The following is a 19,503-nucleotide window of genomic DNA, read 5'->3' as shown; positions in this document are numbered from 1 at the left end:
AAATAGGTGTACTGCAGTGGATCTGAAAGTGATACAAGACAGAATTGCTCCTGGGAAGAGAAGCCTCCCTGCGAGGCCAACCCTGAGGATGTGGACTGCCATTGTATTCTTCCTCCTGATTTCCTTCTGTATATGTGAACACAGGTTTTCTGTCCTGAAAGAGAGAGGAGTCCATGTAGTGCGAATAAGCAGGCTTACAACTGCAAAGCAGTGCAGGCAGGCTTGTCGAAGCCCAGGTGCTTCAGGTAAGGTTCTTGTCCCCTAGCTGGAATTCCAGCTGGGTTTTCTGTTCCTTAAAGATCTCCTCTGCTCCGCCGAAAACTGTATTTCTTAATTCCAGTTATTAACAGGCATTTACAGTTACAGCTTCTCTGTGCAGTCCTGTGGGGCTAAATAACTTCTGACCATTTCCCAGGGCCCTTCTAGCTTCCGTAAGAAACAGCACGCATATGTGCATGGTGTGCACTGGTGGTGTGCAAACGATGTTGGGGCACTCGACTCGAAGCATGATTATTCCATGCTGCCAGATGTTTGCAAGTGAACAGTGCGGTTGTAGAAAGCCGCACTGGAATGCGTAGTCTTCGCTCGCTGGTATTTATGTGTGGGTTTTATCTGCCTTAGAAGAAACCATTTGTGTCCTGCAACCAAGCACAAGGTTAAACAAGTCTGGGGAGAGGGCAGCCTTCTACTGTCTGCCTCTGAGGTGTCTTTTAAAAGCGTTAGACTATTAAATTAATCTTTCAGAGCTGTCTTTATGAAGGAACCTGTTCTATCTAGCTGCGTGTGAAAGCTTGTAGCACCTACAAATAACTGGTGATGCTGTGGTGAAGATGACACCTTGGCTCAAGTGGATGAATGTCTGATAATCAGATTGATAGGAACATCATAAAGATGCTTTTTTTAACGCCCAGTCCTTTCAAACCTTTACCTTAAACGTGAGACATCCCTTTATAGTGGAAAGAAAGCACCTTCATAAACTGGTTTATTTAGGAGGTAAAATATGAGTGGGTTTGTCTCCCAGGCACTAGAGCTGTGAAAACTTGAGCTTCTGCTGTTTAAGATGGTAAACCCTAGAGAGATGTCACGCTGACTGTGCTGACACGTAGGGTCTGTAGCACTGCATGTTTGTCTGTTCCACCTGATAATACCTAAGCACTGCACACGTCGTCTTAACCTCCTGATAGCTTGATAAGGATAGAAAAGGTGCTCAACTGCCTCTTCCCGAGGAGGGACATAAGGAATTCAGTCTGTAAAATCAGGGCTGGGAGCTGATCTGAGTGCATGTTTCTTCCTGGTTTCAACCACTTTTCTTATACCCTTCACCTCGTTCTCTCCTGACATGTTTTGTACAAAGCGAGTCCAATTGAGTGTTAGCTTTGTTGGGTAGAAGGAGTTGAGCCTCTCGAATTAGGTGATCTGTTCCATCTTTCAGGAAACCACAGAAAACTAAACCCAGAAGCATCAACCTTTTCAGGTTTTGTGTTCTGTATTAAACCCACTCAAGCAATTTAATTCCCATTTGTTACTTGGTGCCCAGTCTGTCGCACTACTTGGTGTCAAGAGAGATAGATGGAAAAGATACAGACTCTTGACATAAAGATATAGCCATGTGTGAAGAAATCATCTGGAGAGAAGGACCTGTATGTAGACACATCCAGAAGGAAGTTAGTGAGTATGAAGGGATGCCAGGAGAGAGGCCCTTCCTGCTGTGATGAGTTTATTTAGCTCATGTTGGGATTTGACTTACTAAAAGGCAATTTCTGTGGTCGCTCCCATGGCTAATGGTATTATTGTTCAGTGAAGGAGGAGTAAATTTCTGTGTAAGTCTAAGCATTGAGATGAGAGCTGTCTCTCATCAGTGGTGAGATGGGTGTCTTTTTAGTTTTGGCTCACTCTTTGCCCTCATTAAGACTCCAGATGAATGCTAGCATTTAGGTAGGTCCAACTGTAGCTCTTTATCCCTGTCTGGCTGGGTGAATTGCTGCTGTTAGGGGATGTTGGTACCAGAAGACAAGCAGGTAGATAGGCTGCAGCTGCTAAATTGATTTAATTGGCTTTCCAGTTATTTTTACTAAGGCTGAGTCAGGATCCTTTAAAGGCTGGACCTTCCAGCTCTTGGTTTCGTTTTTTTAATTCTTTAATTCCAGCCATGAAGCTGTGTGTTCAGTATACAGTGTGTGGCAACCCATTTTCCTGCTTTCAGGTAAACAACACTGTAATTGGTCTGTGCCCTACCAGAATCACTGCATCCTCTTAGAGTGTCATCAGCCGAGCATGTGCCAGAATGTCAGAGAAGAAGACATCAAAGACCTACTTGCAGGTAACGCCATGCTTCAGGCTCCTGCGAAATCCAGGATCCTGGTCCTTGTGCTTTAAATGCCTGCGTTTAGACCTTGAGTGGCTTTCAGCTGAGGGAGATGGGTTGTGAAATGCCTGCAGGATGAGTCTGTAGGTGAAGTGGGTTCATTGGAAAAACTTTCACTAGCCTGGTTAAGGGCTCTAGCACTTACATGTGCATAATGTGTCTGAGTAAGTTTTGTAACTGTTACTGAGCAACGGTTTGTCTCCCCGTTGAAGCTATTCAAGCCATTTGCACTCCACACGCTGCCCTTTGGAAATTAAAGCCATAACAGATGTATTTAGATTTTTTTTAAGAGAAAGGAAAATGTCTTGGCATTGGGTTTTTTTTCTGCGATTGCCAGGATTTTGTGCCAGAGGCAGCAGGCTGCTTCTATAATCAAAGCAGCCTTAGCAGCAATTGCTCATGGTGGCTTTCCAGTGCCAGGGTCTTCAATTTTAATTAAGTGACACAATAACAAAATGGAGCTTGTTGGCAATTGGGGAATCAATCTTCTAAAGTATGTGTCAAGAGTTCACTGTACCCACGTTTAAAAATAAAAAAACTGTTCATGGTTCTTTTGGGCTGGCAAAGGTTTCTCTGCAACGTAGCAACCAGACCTTTGATACGTAGACGGGATTTATGTCACTGTAAATCTAGACCACTAGCTGCGAAGAAAATTCTCCTGAAGTATGAAGGTGCTAGTGGAAATTTCCACTCAGTTTTGAGAGGTGAAAATTATGAATCTAAGCATGAAGGCTTTGTTGATGCTGTGTAACTGTGAAAGCCTGAGTCTTCTTTTCAGGAGCTGGCATTCGTACACTGCTCCTGTGGATAACATGCTTCTGTGTTGTAGCTCTGTACTTCATTACCCCCCTTTTGTGGAATTAATGCCCTGGTTGGGCAAATGCCAGAGGTACGTAGCAAAAGGGAAAAAAGCCCAACAACCAAACCCCCCAAAATACAAAAAAAACCCCAGCCTCAAAACTCCCAAAGGGATAATGTGCCCTAAAGGCAGGGGTCTGAGTTTTCATCTTCTTGCTGACTTCAGGACTGATTTATTCCAGTTGTGCTGCGTGTACTGCAGAATATGTTCTGCTTTGCATGTTGGGGGTATGAGGTCAGATTTGGGCTCGAGAGTTTTATTCTTATGAAACTCATTTTGTCTTTTGAAGAAATTGTTGGTGGGAAAAGGGAAACAGTCTTGTTTCACCACCAAAGCCATCCACAGAGAAAAGAGAGGATGGTGAATGCACGGGTTGACCAACACAACGTGGAAAACCTGTTTTCCTCAATCGCTTGGACTCAGAAGATTCACTTCAGGCATTTGCTTGGGGTTGAGAATGAAGATGTGACAACAAATGCAAGAAAAGAAATTACGAGCAGTGCCACCGCCTCAGAGTCCGCCACAGGGGCCACCACCACCACCACAGAAACTACCACCACAGGGGTCACCACCACCACCACTGCCACAGCCGCAACAACAAAAGTTGCAAATGCAACTGTCCTCACTACAGCTTTTGAAACAACTGCCAAAGCCTCCAACACCCCTGGAGGTTCCGATCTCCTTGATGAAGCCTTGTCATCCACTGCCTTTTCTCCCACTTCCGGTAACATCCCCGCTTCCATTTCCAGACATGTCACCCAGCTTGTGACCACCACCGAAAAATCAGGAGATACTAGCTCTGTCTCTGTATTGCCCCCCACTTCTGCTTCCGTCGCTGTCATTTCTGAAGCAGGTACTCAAATACCTCCAATGGAGCGGTTTAACCCAGCCACCACCAGCTCTCCTCGGACTAGCATTCCCACCACTCTTGGAGCTAGCCCGAAGACACTGAGCACAACATTGACTACTCTCATCCTGCAGGATGCAGAAACATCTGCTGCTGCTTCTACTCGTGCCACACTTGCGTCCGTGGAGAGTTCACACTCTGTGGAATCACTGCCTGTCACTAAGTTGCCAAAAGCAAGTACAGCTACAACATCCTTGAGTAAATCAACTTCTCCTCTGGGCTCTACAAGAGGTGCCATGGTTTTAACAACTGCCTCTGCAGCAGAAACTGCAACTGGGCATGGGATAAAGTCAACATCTCACACTTTTCCAACAACCACAGCTCCAGCAGATGCACCCAAAACAACAGCTTCGGGCTTTGCAGAAACTCAGGGGACAGACAACGAGTATCTTCTCATTGCTGCCGAGCCCCTGACTCAGTACTTGGTGGATAAAAGTTTGCTTCTTGCAGTGCTTTTAGTCGGTACGTTTTTTTTCATAACTGTTCTAGTTCTGTTCCTTATGCAGGCCTACGAGAGCTACAAGAAGAAGGATTACACACAAGTAGATTACCTGATCAATGGGATGTATGTGGACTCGGAGATGTGAAAGGGTGGGGATGAAACAGTGGGCGGAGAGATAGAAAGGAGATGGAAAGCCTGCTGGGCTTGTTTTGCTTTACTATTTGCCTATAATGCAAACTGAAAGTGCTTCCAAATTTACTTCTGGTGCACATGAGGAGAAATGCCATGTATTGTATTAAGGAAAAAAAATGATTCAACCGTGCAACTGGTTGCTGGGGGAAAAAAAAAGTAGTAATTTTAAAAACGTTAATAATGCACACTAGCTTTGGCCATGATATTTTTCATTGCAAAACAGTCGTAACAAGGGGTCAGCCATCATCCTCGCACAATGCCGTGGCACTTTTTCAACTGTTTACAGGACAGGTTCCTTTGTGTTTCATACGTTTCCCGTGTGCTCCTCTGAAAACAAAGCGAGGAACGCTCCCACCTTTTGCGAAGTGCTCTGAAGTCGCCAGAGGAGATGTGTGGAGTGTGGCTGCAAGAGGAAACTTTTAGTCCAGTGTGTTTCAGTATGTTTCTTGCTTGTAAAGAGGTCTGTTTACAAGGCATTGTAAACTTTTGACTGCTAAGCCAAGGTACCTTTTCACCGTGGAGCGGATTACTGTGCCTCTGCACTTAGATGATCTTATTTTTGTATTCACTTAATAAATGGGGCCCTGGAAGGGCGTAATCTTGTTGCATTTCTGTTTTCATTCCTGTCCCTGCCGCTTCAGAAGCAGGCTAGTGGGCTTTTGGAGTTTAAGCACATTAGCTCTACTTCAATATGCCAAATATGGGGGCTTTGAAGACCTCACTGGAAGTACAGACATGTCACAGAAGATGCTGATCATCTCCCAGGGTACTGCTGCTGTAATTTCAGAGCAGTATGCTGATGCTGCCAGTCTCCCAGGTATGCAGACCCATTCACTGCTTACTAGCTTTCATGCGTAGAGCATCAAGCTCTGTTTTGGTTTTTGTTTTGCATTCAGGACCAGCTGTGTTGCTAGTGATTTGGAAACCTTATGCATGTGCAGTTGCAGCTCACTGAAGATCTGCAGCTGAGAGAGTGAGTGGAAAACACTTGATTTTTTTGGCAAGTATTCTTCAGTGATTATTGCATCTTATTTGAGTGACACATACCAATAGCAAAATGCTGGATCAAGATGCATTGTAATTTTGATTTTAACCAAATTGATAGCTTGTCTCTCACTTTGAATTAGTTGGGTCTTCTTTAATCCTGCTTGCGTGTAATCTTGAGGCTGATAATAGGCAAACCTCAGAATTTGAGCTGTTGTGTTTTGGTTTGGTTATTTATCCAAATTCTTTGGCTGTTCAGAATTTGGAGGGAGGCTTCACCCTGGAAGAGATTACTTTGTAGACTTCTTGTTCGTCGTCAAGCTGAAACTGCTAGAAAAACATCTGCAGATAGCACAAGCAGCAGCAGAGGCAAGGGTTGTTTGAAAGAAAGGGAGTTTCAGCAAGTAGAGTATATTGAGGGAATGAGAGGGGTTGCTGTGGAAGCGAGATGACTTGGTTGTCAACGTCAGGTCGCGTTTTGTGGTGCTTTCACTTGGGCCACGTCTGCAGGCCAGTCGGTTAGAGCATCTCTCAGGGTAAAAGGACTGTGGTTTTGGCAGTCTCCCTCCTTGGAGGGCTTGAAGTAGAAGCCACAGAATTCACGTGGCGTTTCCTGGTGGGGAAAAGAAGAAGTTTGAGGGACTGAATTTTATTATTTTATGGTTATTTTTAACTGGTTTCTCCTCAGCGGAAGGGAACTGACCCCTGATTTCTGCCATCTTCCAGGAGCAGCCCGCGGGCAGTATCTATACCACAGGGTGCTGGGAGCATCCCCCAGCACAGCTGGGGACTTGCACCCCATTGAGACGCTGGGGACTGTTCGCCTCTCAGCGCAACTGTTCGGGGCTCTTAGCAGATGTCAGGCAGATGCTGCTCTACAACCACAGAGTCCAGAGACTCCAGGGATCTCAGGTTTCACCTTAATTGCATGACTTGAGCAGGTGAGTCACTACCCACAGATCTAAGCATGTGGTCTTTGAGCTCCGTTTCAGACACTGAGATGAGCTGCCTCCTTGACTCCCTGCAGCCTCTCAAGTAAGGAGATGGGTGTTACCTCACATTCACTCACTACTTTTTCTCCTCATTTAGGCATCTCAGATAAATGCTTGCATTTTGACAGGGTGAGTCCAGGCAATCGTGCTCTTCCTTGTAATTTATCCCTGCCTGTGTGAGTGGATTCCTGGCTGTAGGAAGCGCCTTCCTGCATAAAGGGTCAGTGTTGCAGCTGTTCTGCTAGTGCTCTGCAGCGTTTTTTATTTAAGTTGCCTGAGCCATTTCCATGAAGGCAAACTATGATCATCAGACTTGTACTTGGTTATCCTGGAAATGGGGAAATCTATGGATGAACTTTTCACTGTGGCCTTGTTTCTTTCGGGCTCTGCGGATTTCTTCATAGATGCAAAGTTGGACACCATATTCTGTGGAGGGGAAGCTTGTGAAGTTGTATTAGTTTTTGTTCTCTTCTTTGAAGAAGAGATATTAGAAGAGAAGATCTCTTTGAAGAGGTATTAGACTCCTGTACTGATTTCTTGGAAGGAGAAGGAAGAGAAAGGAGAGGAGGGAGGCATTACTTAAAACTCTTTCAGAGTTTTCTTTTCTAAAAAGAGATACTTTCCAAGATTGGTTTATTAAAAACAAATAAATCCTTTGGGGATAATTTAAGTGGGTATGATATAATTGCAAGAGTTGGAATTGGGTTACAGCTCCATTTAGAAGAGTCTTAGGGAGTTTCTCATGGACACGCTGAGAATATTACAACTACATCGTGGCTAAAAGAAACCACCACCATAAAAATGTTTGTGGCTTCTTAGCAGGTTCTTACAGGAAGGTGAGTACTGATCAGAAGATTGTTGCAGTTCCCACAGCACTGGTACGTTTACATCCCGGTCTCCTTTTCAGAGACTGGCACGGCCTGATTGTTTTGTTCTTATTTGAGTTGCTGCATTTCCACCTGTGAATTACTTTCTCAGCAGAAACTGAGCATTTTAGTGTAAGAGTGAGGCTTGCCTTGCGTTTCTGCACAGAAGGTAGAGATCATCATGCTTACCATTGAATCATAGAATGGTTTGGTTTGGAAAGGACCTTTAAAGGTCATCTAGTCCAACCCCCTCCAATGAACAGGGACATCTTCAACTAGGTCAGGTTGCTAGAGCCCCATCCAACCTGATCTTGAATGTTAGGGATGGGATATCTACCACTTCTCTGGGCAACCTCTTCCAGTGTTTCACCACCCTCCCTGTAAAAAATGTCTTCCTTACATCTAGTCTGCATCTACCCGCTTCCAGTTAAAAACCGTTTCCCCTTGTTCTATCGCAGTGGCACTCAAAGTGCAGTGCCAGCTGGACAAGTGTCAAGATGGTTTTTCTTTGCATCCCAATGGTTTTGTCTTGGACTAGCTCAGTTTAGGCACTAAAAAATAAGAATACTGGGCTGGAGCCTGGCCCCTGAGAGTCAAGGTGTGTTTTCTGGCTTGTACACTGAAACCCAATTGTAAAGATTTGGCAGCTTTGCTGGTTCTGTTTTGCATCTGGCTACTTGTGAGCGCTGAAGAACAGTGGGACTGTGAGGGTGGATTGCTCGTGCGGTCCTCTACAGGGCTCCTCTGTAGCGCTGGCTTAATATGCGAGTCCGAAGCAATTATGGTGTCTTCCCTTCTGGCTCTTTTTGTGTAGGAGGTCACCAGCAGCAAACATTCACTTGGTTGTTTCTACCTCCAACCCATTGTTTCTCTGGGCTAAAGCTAGCCTCCTAGTATGGCTTTGCTTTTGCTTTTGAGGCTGTGAACGGTGGCAAATCTCTTGCATTTCATGGTGTAGTGTTGCAGTAGTTAACAGTGAGTATGTTAGATGAGGAAATGCAACACCTTTGAAAGTTTGCTTGCTGAATTCACAATAGAACAATAGATGGGGTCCTACCAAGTTATCTAGACGACATCTGCCAAGGGACTGCCAAAATCAACATTCCACTGCTGTGAAGCATAGCGTATCTGACGCACGTTGCATTGCCTCTTTCTCAGTAAAACACAGGAACATCCTGGAGTTAAAGTTAGGTTAGATTAATTCTAAATGCCACCTTCCTCTTACTTCATTTTCTGTACTGAAAGTACGTTGTTCTAGGCAGCAGAGAAGAAAGGAAATAATGGAATATTCAAATATTGAAAGGAATAATAGGAATTAGGAACTTTTCAGCTGCAGTTGTGAGTTTGCAATATGCCATGCGGTGTCCAGAGAATTAGGAAGCGTACGCAGAACCCTTAAGCAGGACCTTTAAAGCAGCTAAGCATGTAGTCAAAAAACACCCAGGGAGCTCTGGAAACAGAGGTGTCATGGAGTTGGTTTCTCTGGTTTTGTCCAGTGGCTGCTAATTTCTGGCAACAAAAAAGGAAACATGAGCCTTGCCTTACTAAAGCATTTTTAAGGGCCTTTTTCACTGCGAGTTCTCTGGTACACAGTCAAGGCAAGTTCCTACTGCAGCATCTTCCCTGACCAGGGCAGCTCTAGTTGTGTCCTTTCCATGGCCTCTAAGTCTCATGAAACTTCATTACCTTTGTTGCACTTGGCTGAAGTTGGCCTGTGGGTTCAGAAGCAAATCTTGCACAAAGTATGACCTTGTAAATTGGGCTTTTCTAGAAGAAACCAGGCTGAACAACAGCAAAGCCTAGAGCTGTAAAGATGCCTATCTGCTAGAAGGCCCAAGTAGTTCAGGGTTAGGACTCTGACTTCTTGGTCTTGCTGGATAGCGAGTTATTGTGGGCAAAGCTGCACTTTGCTCTACAGCATTTTGGGTCGACTTCTTTGTAGTTTCATGACCTTGGACCTTGTCTTGCTGTGCTGCTGCTGGGCTGGATAACGTATTCAGAACAGGCCTGCCTTGGCTGAGAGATGCCAGCAGGTTGTGCTGCGGGGCAGCTCTTGGAGCTTGCCTGTTCCTCTGTCAGGGAAACCCCAAAGGGTCTGCTGAAACAGCCTCTCTGCCTGATCCGGAGCTTCCTGGTTAGCCCTGGGTGATGTTCCGCTTGTGCCTTGGCTGGAGTTATGTTTGAATTGCCAAGAATGTTTGAAGGAGAGCTCCTTTGCTAGCACACAGAACTTGCCCAACATCCTGCTGGTCCCAGTTAAGAAAACTAAAGCTGTTTGGCTGGGATTGGACAATCTGTTTGAAAAAGCAAAGAAATAACTTCTCTTCATGAAAAGTGGCTAAATATTTTCACCTGTTCAAGCTGAATGGGTGAAACCAATTACAGTGGTTTGAGGGTCATGAACTTCTGCAAGTGGTTCCTGTTCTTTACTGAATGCAGATGAAATTGTAGAGCCCAAGCTTGTGAGTATAAACGCTGTTAAATATTCCCACATAACTTCGTTAACACGAATGGAGAAGAAAGGAGGAGGGATTTATTTATCTTGGAAATGCTCACCTTTAGAAGTGACTATTCGTGGCTGGTTTAAAAAAAAGACAAAAAAGGGGGGTAAAAAAAGTCAAGATTTAACCAAATCCTGGACTTACATTAATCATAAACGTTAAGGTCTAGAGATTTCAGCCACTGATGCAGATTAGAAGGTGGGAATTTTCAAAAGTATTCAAACAGGGACATAAAATCCCAGAGCCTTGTGATTTCTCACATGAGCCCTGCGCTGCTGTAGGGATGTTTCTGAGCAACTTTGCTCATCCTCAGTCAGTGCAGCTAAAAGTCGGCTGCTGAATAATGACGTAAGCTGTACCGTGGGGCAGAAGTTCCCCGTGAAGGTCTTGGGAATCAGCCACTGATGCAGATTAGAAGGTGGGAATTTTCAAAAGTATTCAAACAGGGACATAAAATCCCAGAGCCTTGTGATTTCTCATGAGCCCTGCGCTGCTGTAGGGACGTTTCTGAGCAACTTCTCTAGAACTCATCCTCAGTCAGTGCAGCTAAGCTGAAGTCGGCTGCTGAATAATGACGTACGCTGTACCGTGGGGCAGAAGTTCCTCGTGAAGCTCTTGGGAAACCGAGACTCCTTTTACCGAAGTAGGGGTGCGGGGAGGTGCGCAGTAGCTGCCAGCTTGGTCCTGCACCCTCGTGGCATCGGGCAATGACAAGAATATCCTCGGTATGGTGTGGCACCTTGGGTGTTGCCAGCAAGCAGGTGAGCCTATGAGGTGCTGAAAAGAGAGTTTGCTCGGGGGGGAAGCTTTGCTGATAGCAGTGCACGGGGCAGTACTGTTGGGGAGCAGCTGAAATCTGTGCTGTTGAGCTGGTAAAGGCTGCTGTGTAGGAATGTGCTAATACAGCTGTTGAAGGTGCACAGGGGGAACAAAGACATGTGTGCTCCGTGTGCTTCTGACCTGCTCGGTTATGGGGACCTGTTGCTGGTAGAAGATGGTTCTAAACTGATTCCTCCTGTGTGCATCCTGGTGAATATTCCCAACAGGAAAGACCAGCAGCAGTGCTGCGTGCTACAAGCTAATGGCTGCAGGTTCCAGGCAGGAAGTATGTCATATCTGTAGAATAAAAGCCAGCGCTACTATCTCATTCTCCTGTTTGCAAAGTGTTAGCAGGGGTGTAGTAAGAACTACACAGCCTTACTAGTAAGTAAGGCAATTTTTTTCTGATTTATCGATTTTTATGTATTCCTACATGTCGTCAGTATTTAGATTGTGCTTAGTATTAGGCTAAAGATCTTCAGGAAAAATTATGGAAATGGCACCCTGGAGTGGGTCAGTTTTCACCAAGACCCAGCCCTCAGCTGGGATCGAAGTCCCCAGCATCTCACAGAAGGTCAGGCAGGTTTCTGTGGTCCAGAACTGCCTTGGGAATGTCTGTGGAAAGTTTTGCACTTCCCTTTCTACTGCAGCCTGCAGGAAGTAGAAGGACTCTTCTGCAGCAGAGAGCAATCTCTTCCCCCAGCAGTTTGCGACGCGCAGCGAGCATCCCATTTTGAAGGAAATGGTGAGCCTCGTTAACATGGTCTCAGTGCCTCGCCTGGATCACACGCAGCCCTGGGGTCTGTTTGTAGCTAAACATAAGGCTTTTTCAAAAGATGATCTCAGCAGTTGAAAACCAGATGCATGTGAACCATAGCAGGAAGGGGAGCAGTGGGTGAAAGGGATGGAGGGCTCCACATGGGCAGCAGATGCACATGGCTTGCACCGGGACAACCCGTGTGGGGTTTTTTCCAGCTGTGAGCTGTGGTTCTGCCATCAGCACGTGCAGGGCTTGGTAAAGTGTCCTTTTCTTTGAATGTCTGCAGTTTTGTTAGCCAGCGGGGAATTCTGGAAAATGTTAGTGAGAGCTGTCAGATCTGCCAAGGGAAGGAGTAGCAGCCCTGTAGAAGTTCAAAACCTTGCAGGCTAATGTAGCACAGGGAAAAATCCTGGGGATACGTGGAATGACCTGCTGTGAAGAGGTGATGAATAATGGAATAAGTCAGATGAGCTGGAGAGAACTGTGTGCATGCTAAAGGAAAAGAAAGACCAGCCACTTGCATGAAGAACAGTCCTTTCTTAACTGGACTGGGCTATTAGTCTTCATGCTTCTGGGTGTGCGCGTTTGCTGCCCAGATAAAAGAGAAATACACCGCTGCTTACATTTGTACAGAACTGTCTGCAGAGGAATTAATGGCCAGAACAGAAGCACTCTTTGAGGTACCTGATGTTAGTGCTGAAGCGATGTTGTTACCCCGTTGACTTGAGTTGGGCGTTGCTGATCCGCATAGGGCCGTGGAGCCGGTTTCTGGCCACAGGACTGTGTAAAGTTTGCTCCATCGCCTTGTCTTTTCCTAGCTCAGCTTTAAAGCTCTTTCCAATGGCTTCTCTCTAGGGAGAGAGCACTGCAGTGGCAAGGTGAGACTGCCTCATCTCCCTAGTAGGGTGCATGGATAATCGCTGTGGCTGCTCCTTTCCACCCCGCGACACGTGTGCGTTCGTGTGTGCATGTGCTGCTCTAGGAAATGTCATCCCACAACAGCTTTGAAGTATATATACTTTTACCATTGTCAACACAGATGTCACTGCTCTTTTCAAAGGAAAATGTAAGACCTCTCCTGTTAAAAAAATAAAAAGGGGGAGGGGGAGACACTTGAGATGTCTATTCCACACCTTTGAATCCGTTTGGCTCCAGCCCTCAAGCATGAGGATTAATATTCCTTCATGTCTTGCCATTTCTTGCCAAAAATGACCAGCGAGGTGCCACAGGGAGGCTAATCCTTATTCTTAGATCTATTACACCACAACCCCCTCTTTACCACTGCTAATTAAAACTAAACTCTGCTTATCAAATGACCATGTACCTTTTGCAGGACTGACATGTGCTGTATGTTTGTTCTCTCTCCGTGGGTTTCCTGGTCATTCCAGGGAGCTGAGGAGGTTGTAATAGATGAGGCTGATAATAAACCTGCACTGAAAGCAGCTGCGTCGTGGAGGAACTTTAAACCCAAGAGAAATGCGGGCAAAAAGATGGTTTTAACCGCAGTGTGCTCTTTAATTGAAACCTGGGCTGGGGCTGACCTGCCTGCCTTGCGATACCGGGTGGGTTGGGTGGGGCTGCAGGCTGCATTGTTAACCTACTGCTGTAATAATTATGCAGATGATTTTTAGTCGCTGACAACGGGAAGAATTATTTTCTGAGCAGCCTTTTGGCTTGGGCTTACCCCGGTGCCATGGGAGAGAGGAAGCTGCAGGAGCGCTGGCGTGAGTCCTTCCACAAGGTTCTCCCACTCCTGGCAGGTAAAGAGTCACTGGGCAGGAGACAGGAGTACCTCCAGCAAAGGTGGGTTTTAAATCACCTCACCTCATCCCCTAGCTCTAGCTGCCGTGCTGAAGGCTTTCTCCAGTGCAGATCCCTCTCGTGTGCTTACGTAGGCTTCACAAGCAACCCATTAACAGCTGGCTTCGAGTTTGTAGAATCACAGAACTGTTTGGGTTGGAAGGGACCTTAAAGACCATCCAGTTCCAACCCCCCTGCCATGGGCAGAGACACCTTCCAGTAGACCAGTTTGCACTGGTGGAGGTGGGCGAAGGTGTGGGACAGGCGGAGCAACCTGTGTGTGGGCAGGGGTACCGAGGCAGGTCACTGGAAGGCTAAGACTGCCTTTTTTGGGGTATTTTTTGTCTACAGAGTGCCTGGCCAATACATTTTAGCTACAGCTGTCGTGTTGGAGATGTACTGCAGCATCACCCATTTGAGCCAACAGAACCTAGAGAAAAAGGGTCTTAGGAGAAAGGCCATGCTAGTGAGGTGTCTGGGCTGGTTTGCTGAAACAGCTTCTGCACAGACTATGGGTCCTGGTTTCTTTAGGACCTCCTGAGGTACCTCCTCATTCACTGGGAATTTGAACCACAACCTAAAGCAGAAGGTTTCCCAAGCACAGCTGCCTCTCAGCCCTGAGCAGGGGTGAGCCGTGGCTTCCCTAGCCAAGCAGCAGCTGGTGCGTGTTACTGGGGCCCGATAACAACTTCCTCTTCCCTGTGTGTATGCCGGTGGCTTGGCACTGCTCTTTGGGTTATCTGTGTGTGCAGGCAGCAGAAGGGAGGGTGAAATGTTGATTTTCTAGCCTTGGTGTCAGGGCAGGGTTTATCCTGTTGGCTCAGAAGAAAAGGGGCTAGTGGAACTGCAGATGAGCTGAGGGGACTGCTGCTGCTTGCTTTTGGGCTAGCTGATCTTGCTCTGTGGCTCTCACAGCTCTATTTATCAGAGTCAGGGAAAGGCAGCAAATGGGAGTGCTGTAGTAAAAGTAGAGGGCAGGAGGAAGAGAGGACAGGTCCTTGGAGTTTCTTATTGAGCACCCTGTCTGCTGAACTTTGGCTATTTGCTCAGGAAGAGTGGTCCTGGCACGGACAGGCTGATGAAGAGCACCAGCTTCTCCTCTTGCTTGTGAGACTGGTGGGAGGCATGAGCCCAGATAGCTGGGAAAGCCGTGGCTGTGGGATGCGTGAGAGCGTGGCTGCCCCATGTTCACAGGTCCTTGGAGTTTCTTATTGAGCACCCTGTCTGCTGAACTTTGGCTATTTGCTCAGGAAGAGTGGTCCTGGCACGGACAGGCTGATGAAGAGCACCAGCTTCTCCTCTTGCTTGTGAGACTGGTGGGAGGCATGAGCCCAGATAGCTGGGAAAGCCGTGGCTGTGGGATGCGTGAGAGCGTGGCTGCCCCATGTTCATCCCCGATACTGCACAGTGTGATCGAAAGTGGCGCCGCACCTTCTGAACCTCACTTCCTAATGGTGCATCTGCCAGGATGTGGTGCTTGGCATTGTCACCAGCCCAGGAGATCTAGGTGTGCCCAAAAATGTCACTAGTAAGCTGTGCCAGGTGTCACGTAGCGAATGCAGGCCTTGAAGCCAGAGATGACCCCCTTGGCTTGGTGGGGTTTGAGCCAGTGCCAGAGGGTCACTTCAGCTCTGTAGTCTTCTAGCACATTGTGTTAGTGGCACTGACAGTTTCCTGTAGTGCAGGTGCCTGGAAATGGGTGACAAGTGAATTCAAATGACAAGAGCCACCCCCACCCTTGCTTCTCGTGCTCCTTACTCCATCCTTCTGTGGCTGTCACCCAAAAGCCAGCGGCACTGATGCTTCCTTAATGTTGCACTTTGCAGAGCAGCTCACACAGGAATGTGCTGCAGAGCATTTGGCCTTCAAGTACGTAAAAAGGAGAGAAGCTAACTAGCCCCTCCTACGCCATATGACTTTTATTAGTTGATATTTAATTATCTGAAATATTTTAGTCATGCTCCCCGTTGCACTGGGCTGGAAGCATGCATATATTGAGATGCTGCCCGTGCCTTGAGGCGTTTGCGAGCTGTACGGACTAGTCATCTTTGGGGTAGAAAGTGAGTGAATGCACAGAAGTGGCAACTAACTTAGGGGGGTAGAGAAGAGTGGTGGAGTCAAGAGAAGTGGCTGGACTCCGGTTTCCAGTTCACTGCTTCCCGCCCCATCCCCAACAATACAGTTTCTGCTGGTTTTATACAAGGGGGATCTGTGGTAAGGAAGGGGGGAAGGAAACAGAAGCAGTCCTGCTCGAGAGGTAGTGTCAGTTCTGCTTTGAAGCTTTCCACAAGGCATTGGCTCACTGTCGGAGATGTCAGCTCCAAATAAAACTGTCCCAGGACATTTCCTCAGCGTGCTGCGCTGCAGCAGTCCACGTTGGCTGTAACGCTGAGCAGACCACTCGGAGCGGTTTGGAAGAGAAACAAACTGCCTGCCAGGAAACACGCCTTCGTTTTGTGGCAGGCCAGGAGAAAATGTGTACAGGGCTGCAGTTGTTTCGCATGTAAGAGACACGGGGTATCTCAAATCGTGGGAGAGGGAACATGGTACGAAGGCTCAGCATGCCTTGAAAGGGCCAGAGATTGTCTGTGGAGTGCAAGGTTCTAAAATACATGGATTTTCATAAAAATCTATTTCTGGCCTTGTCTGGGATATGGGTAGCCATGGCAAAAAGAAGAGACTTTTCATTGTCTGATATCTACTCGCCCTCTGCTAGCTGGATAAGAGCCGTGTGTTGAGCCTGTGGCTTCATGCTGCTCTTCTGTCGGCTGTAGACCCTGCTTGAGGTGTCACTTCATCAGGCACTTGTTCCCTAGGGCTTACTGCATCTTCTGTGGTACTGATTCAGCTGTTTCCGCTGCTCTGCTCTTTACTGAATTAACAGCATGTTTTGTTGAGGGTGGGAGGGTTGCTTGTACTTTTTCAACAAAAAAAGTCAAGAATAGGCTGTTCTCTGGTACTGTCTTCTTCTCTTTGGATGTTGGATGCAAGCTTTTCCTTAAATCACCTTCCTTCAACCTGAACAGGCTCTTCAAAATGTTTTTTCTAGGATTCAGGTGCCACCACCTCTACCAGCATTGCTGCTACTGAGTGGGTATTGCCTAAGAGACTCAGCTTTGGATTTGTTCCTGAGTTTCAAGTCACAGGTTCTGGGTAGGTTAGCTCAGTAGGCATTGATGCGATTCAGTTAATTTGAGATGTGTTTTCACTGGAAAACTAACAAGTGCATGTCTGAGCCAACCTTAAAAGTTCTCTTTTCTTGGTGAAGTGCAGGATTGCTCAAGACAAGGTGACAGAATATTTATTTTAACTTTTAAATCATGGCAACAGTTTTATTTTCCCTGCCTACTCGCTGCCTTAAAACTAAAAACCAGCTGAACCAAACTTTCCAAAAATATTAGGCAGAAAGCAGAAGGGCAAAATTACACCTGGAAAGGTTAAAGTCGGATGAAGTTGCTTACAACTGAAAAAAGCCATTTGAGAATAGAAATGAGAGCTGTCCATACATGCTTCTCTTCTAATATTAATAGTAATACGAGTGCTAGATGGCCAAGGAGTGTTTTATAGGTACTTCAGGTACCTAAGAATATGCCAGCAGTCTGTCACGTCGACAGGTCTTAACAGTGTATGGCAACATTGCACAACAGCTCTTCGGAAGTGGAGAAAACTGCTTCCTGGTGAAAACCAAGTAAATAAAGGGAACTATAATTATTCCAGCTGGAGTACGGCCTGGCCAGTAAGACTTCTAAAACTTGCTTGCTGTGTCAAAAGTAGTCACTCTTGCATCTCCATCTCATGAAGAAAAGGGAACTCTGAGCGCAAAGCTCGAGCTGGCACTGTGCAAAGCTCCAGAGCTCAATCTGGGTATGGAATCGTCTAGTAAAATTCAAATGCCACCTCTGGCAGCGCAAGATACGTTATTGGTAGCTGTTTATTCAAGTGTTGACTCAGACTGGGTTTTGAGATCTGACAAGATAGAGAGCCCTAAAGGGCTATGGCCATGGGCATTAATAAGGCAATCTTGGTAAGAGATAATTAAGTCATATTTAATAAGTTCCTAATGAAGCAGCCAACTGTAAATTTGTTAGGTGAGGAATGCTCAGTTGGGATTATTCACTTCACACACCCTAACAAAAGGTTAAAACTGGGGGGGAGGGGAGAACCAACACAAAATCCCCCACCTTCTGGAATATAATTTGTATTGTAGGTGTGGTGCCTGTGGAGGAAGCAAAGACTAGAGCCTCTGCCCCGCTGAGATGGGGGGAGAGCATTTCCAGAAAGTTAGCTGCCTCCTCCTGGGAGATTGCACAGTGGGAATGGATGGTACCACAGCAGGAGCTCTGCACAGGTGCTGCGCCTTGGGAACAAGAGAAATGCAGATCTGAACGTGGGAAAGGATCTCTCTTTGGCTCCCTTGGGGTCTTAAGCAGCTTGGGTTAAACTCAGCCCTACTGTAAATCCGTGGCCTCTTCAAGTCTTAACTAAGACCACAACCAGACCTGAACTGCAGGCTATACCGTCTGACCAAAGGGTTGTGGAGAAATGAGATATTTTGCTACCCCTGTTTTGCAGGTGGGGAAGAATAGGACCTAAGGGGAACTGATGACACACCTAAGATGACCTGGGGAGGCTGTAATGGAAAACTCAGCTGAAGGTTTCTGAGCAGCCTCCCGTAAGCAGCCTGTCCTCCTGTACTGTGAATGCTGGCTTGTCCTCTGTATAGGACACTCTGGGCTCCTCAAAACAGTTTTCTGCTCTGACTTTCCATGAGCTTCAGCTCTTCATTGCAGAATCCCAAATGGGTCAGTTCTTTAAGTGAACAACAACAGAAAACCCTGCTGAATTGATATTTACTGGCTTGGGAACATGGGAATCCAGAAGAAAAAACATGCCAGTATTATCTTGGGTTTTGTTTGATGATGTAGAGAGGAGCATGATGGGAGAAGGCTCCACCAGTGCCCATGAACCTTGCACAGAGCTGGCGAGGGTGCAGCGATACTGGCAGGTTTGGCCGCACCTAGGGGAGTGGATGGTAGGCAGCAGAGTTTGGCCTGGGGCTCTGGGGCAGACTTCTAGGTGGAGCCTAATTTTTTCCTGCTCCTCCCAGCTACTGACAGCAGTTCTGGAAGCTGTGCTGGGTTGCTCATTTGCCTCCAAAACTTTGCTCCGTTCCTGAAGACTCTTTCGGAGCCTGTCACTAAGATAAATGTCTTGCCACGGGGTTTACCTTCCCTTTCTCCTTTATACTGGAAGGGATGGACACGCTCATAGCTGTAGGCAGGTGGTATATCTGGACTGTTCACAGGCTTCTCTGATATTTATTTGCTTGTGTTCTTCTGTTTTCCAGCAGATGACAAAAATGCTGATGGAGTTATTGAAACGGTTAACAGACTGGGGCACTGGCTGATGTCCAGGTTCAACAACTGCTAAGCTGTGGCTCAGGGCAGTGAATTCCAGTCCAAGCTATTAAAACACCTGGCCTGGGGGGAGTTGTTTCTTTCAGCAGTCCCGGAGTAGCAGTTGGAATCAGGAATATGAGATTTCCAGATCAAATGAGGATAATTTTCCTTTCAAGCATGCACTATGGCTGGAGATCACATCCAGGGCTAGCACGGATCAAAACTGTGACTTAGGAATAAAACTTGCAGGCATGTATGTACACAGCAACTAGCAGTTTGAGTAGTTTGCACTCCTGTTTTGTCTCTTCAGCCTTTCCTGATGCCTCTGTCTTTGCCTCCCATTCTCCTACGGCTTCTTGAGTCTATAATGGGACCTGTAGCATTAATGACATTTTCAGCCAGAGCCAGGTCTGCTCCTTGCTGTCCTGAGTCCAATAAACTACTGTCATCAAGTTTCAGGCTTTCTTTGGCTTGCATAATTTTGAGAGGCCCCTTGCTTCTCACAGGCTGGGGTTTAAGGATGGCAGTGAGCTCAGGGTGCTCCAAGGCTCTTAAACTCTTAACACAGCTCCCAAAAAGAGCTGGTGGTGTGGATGGGCTTGTATAAAGCAGACAGA

General features: G+C 46.6%; 1 protein-coding gene across 1 annotated transcript; it reads left to right on the top strand.

Moving 5' to 3' along the window:
- The first annotated feature begins 88 nt into the window (after positions 1 to 88).
- LOC104505171 (chromosome unknown open reading frame, human C11orf24) lies at positions 89 to 4,718 on the top strand. Its single transcript, XM_010154059.1, has 3 exons — positions 89 to 245; positions 2,204 to 2,320; positions 3,514 to 4,718. The coding sequence occupies exons 1-3, from the start codon at positions 89 to 91 to the stop codon at positions 4,716 to 4,718; spliced, it is 1,479 nt and encodes a 492-aa protein (XP_010152361.1).
- Positions 4,719 to 19,503: the final 14,785 nt, after the last annotated feature.

The sequence above is a fragment of the Eurypyga helias genome, unplaced genomic scaffold (genome assembly GCF_000690775.1).
Source record: "Eurypyga helias isolate BGI_N326 unplaced genomic scaffold, ASM69077v1 scaffold20786, whole genome shotgun sequence".
Lineage (NCBI taxonomy): Eukaryota > Metazoa > Chordata > Aves > Eurypygiformes > Eurypygidae > Eurypyga > Eurypyga helias.
The sequence above is the reverse complement of the archived record's forward strand: the minus strand, read 5'-3'. Positions and strand labels throughout refer to the sequence as shown.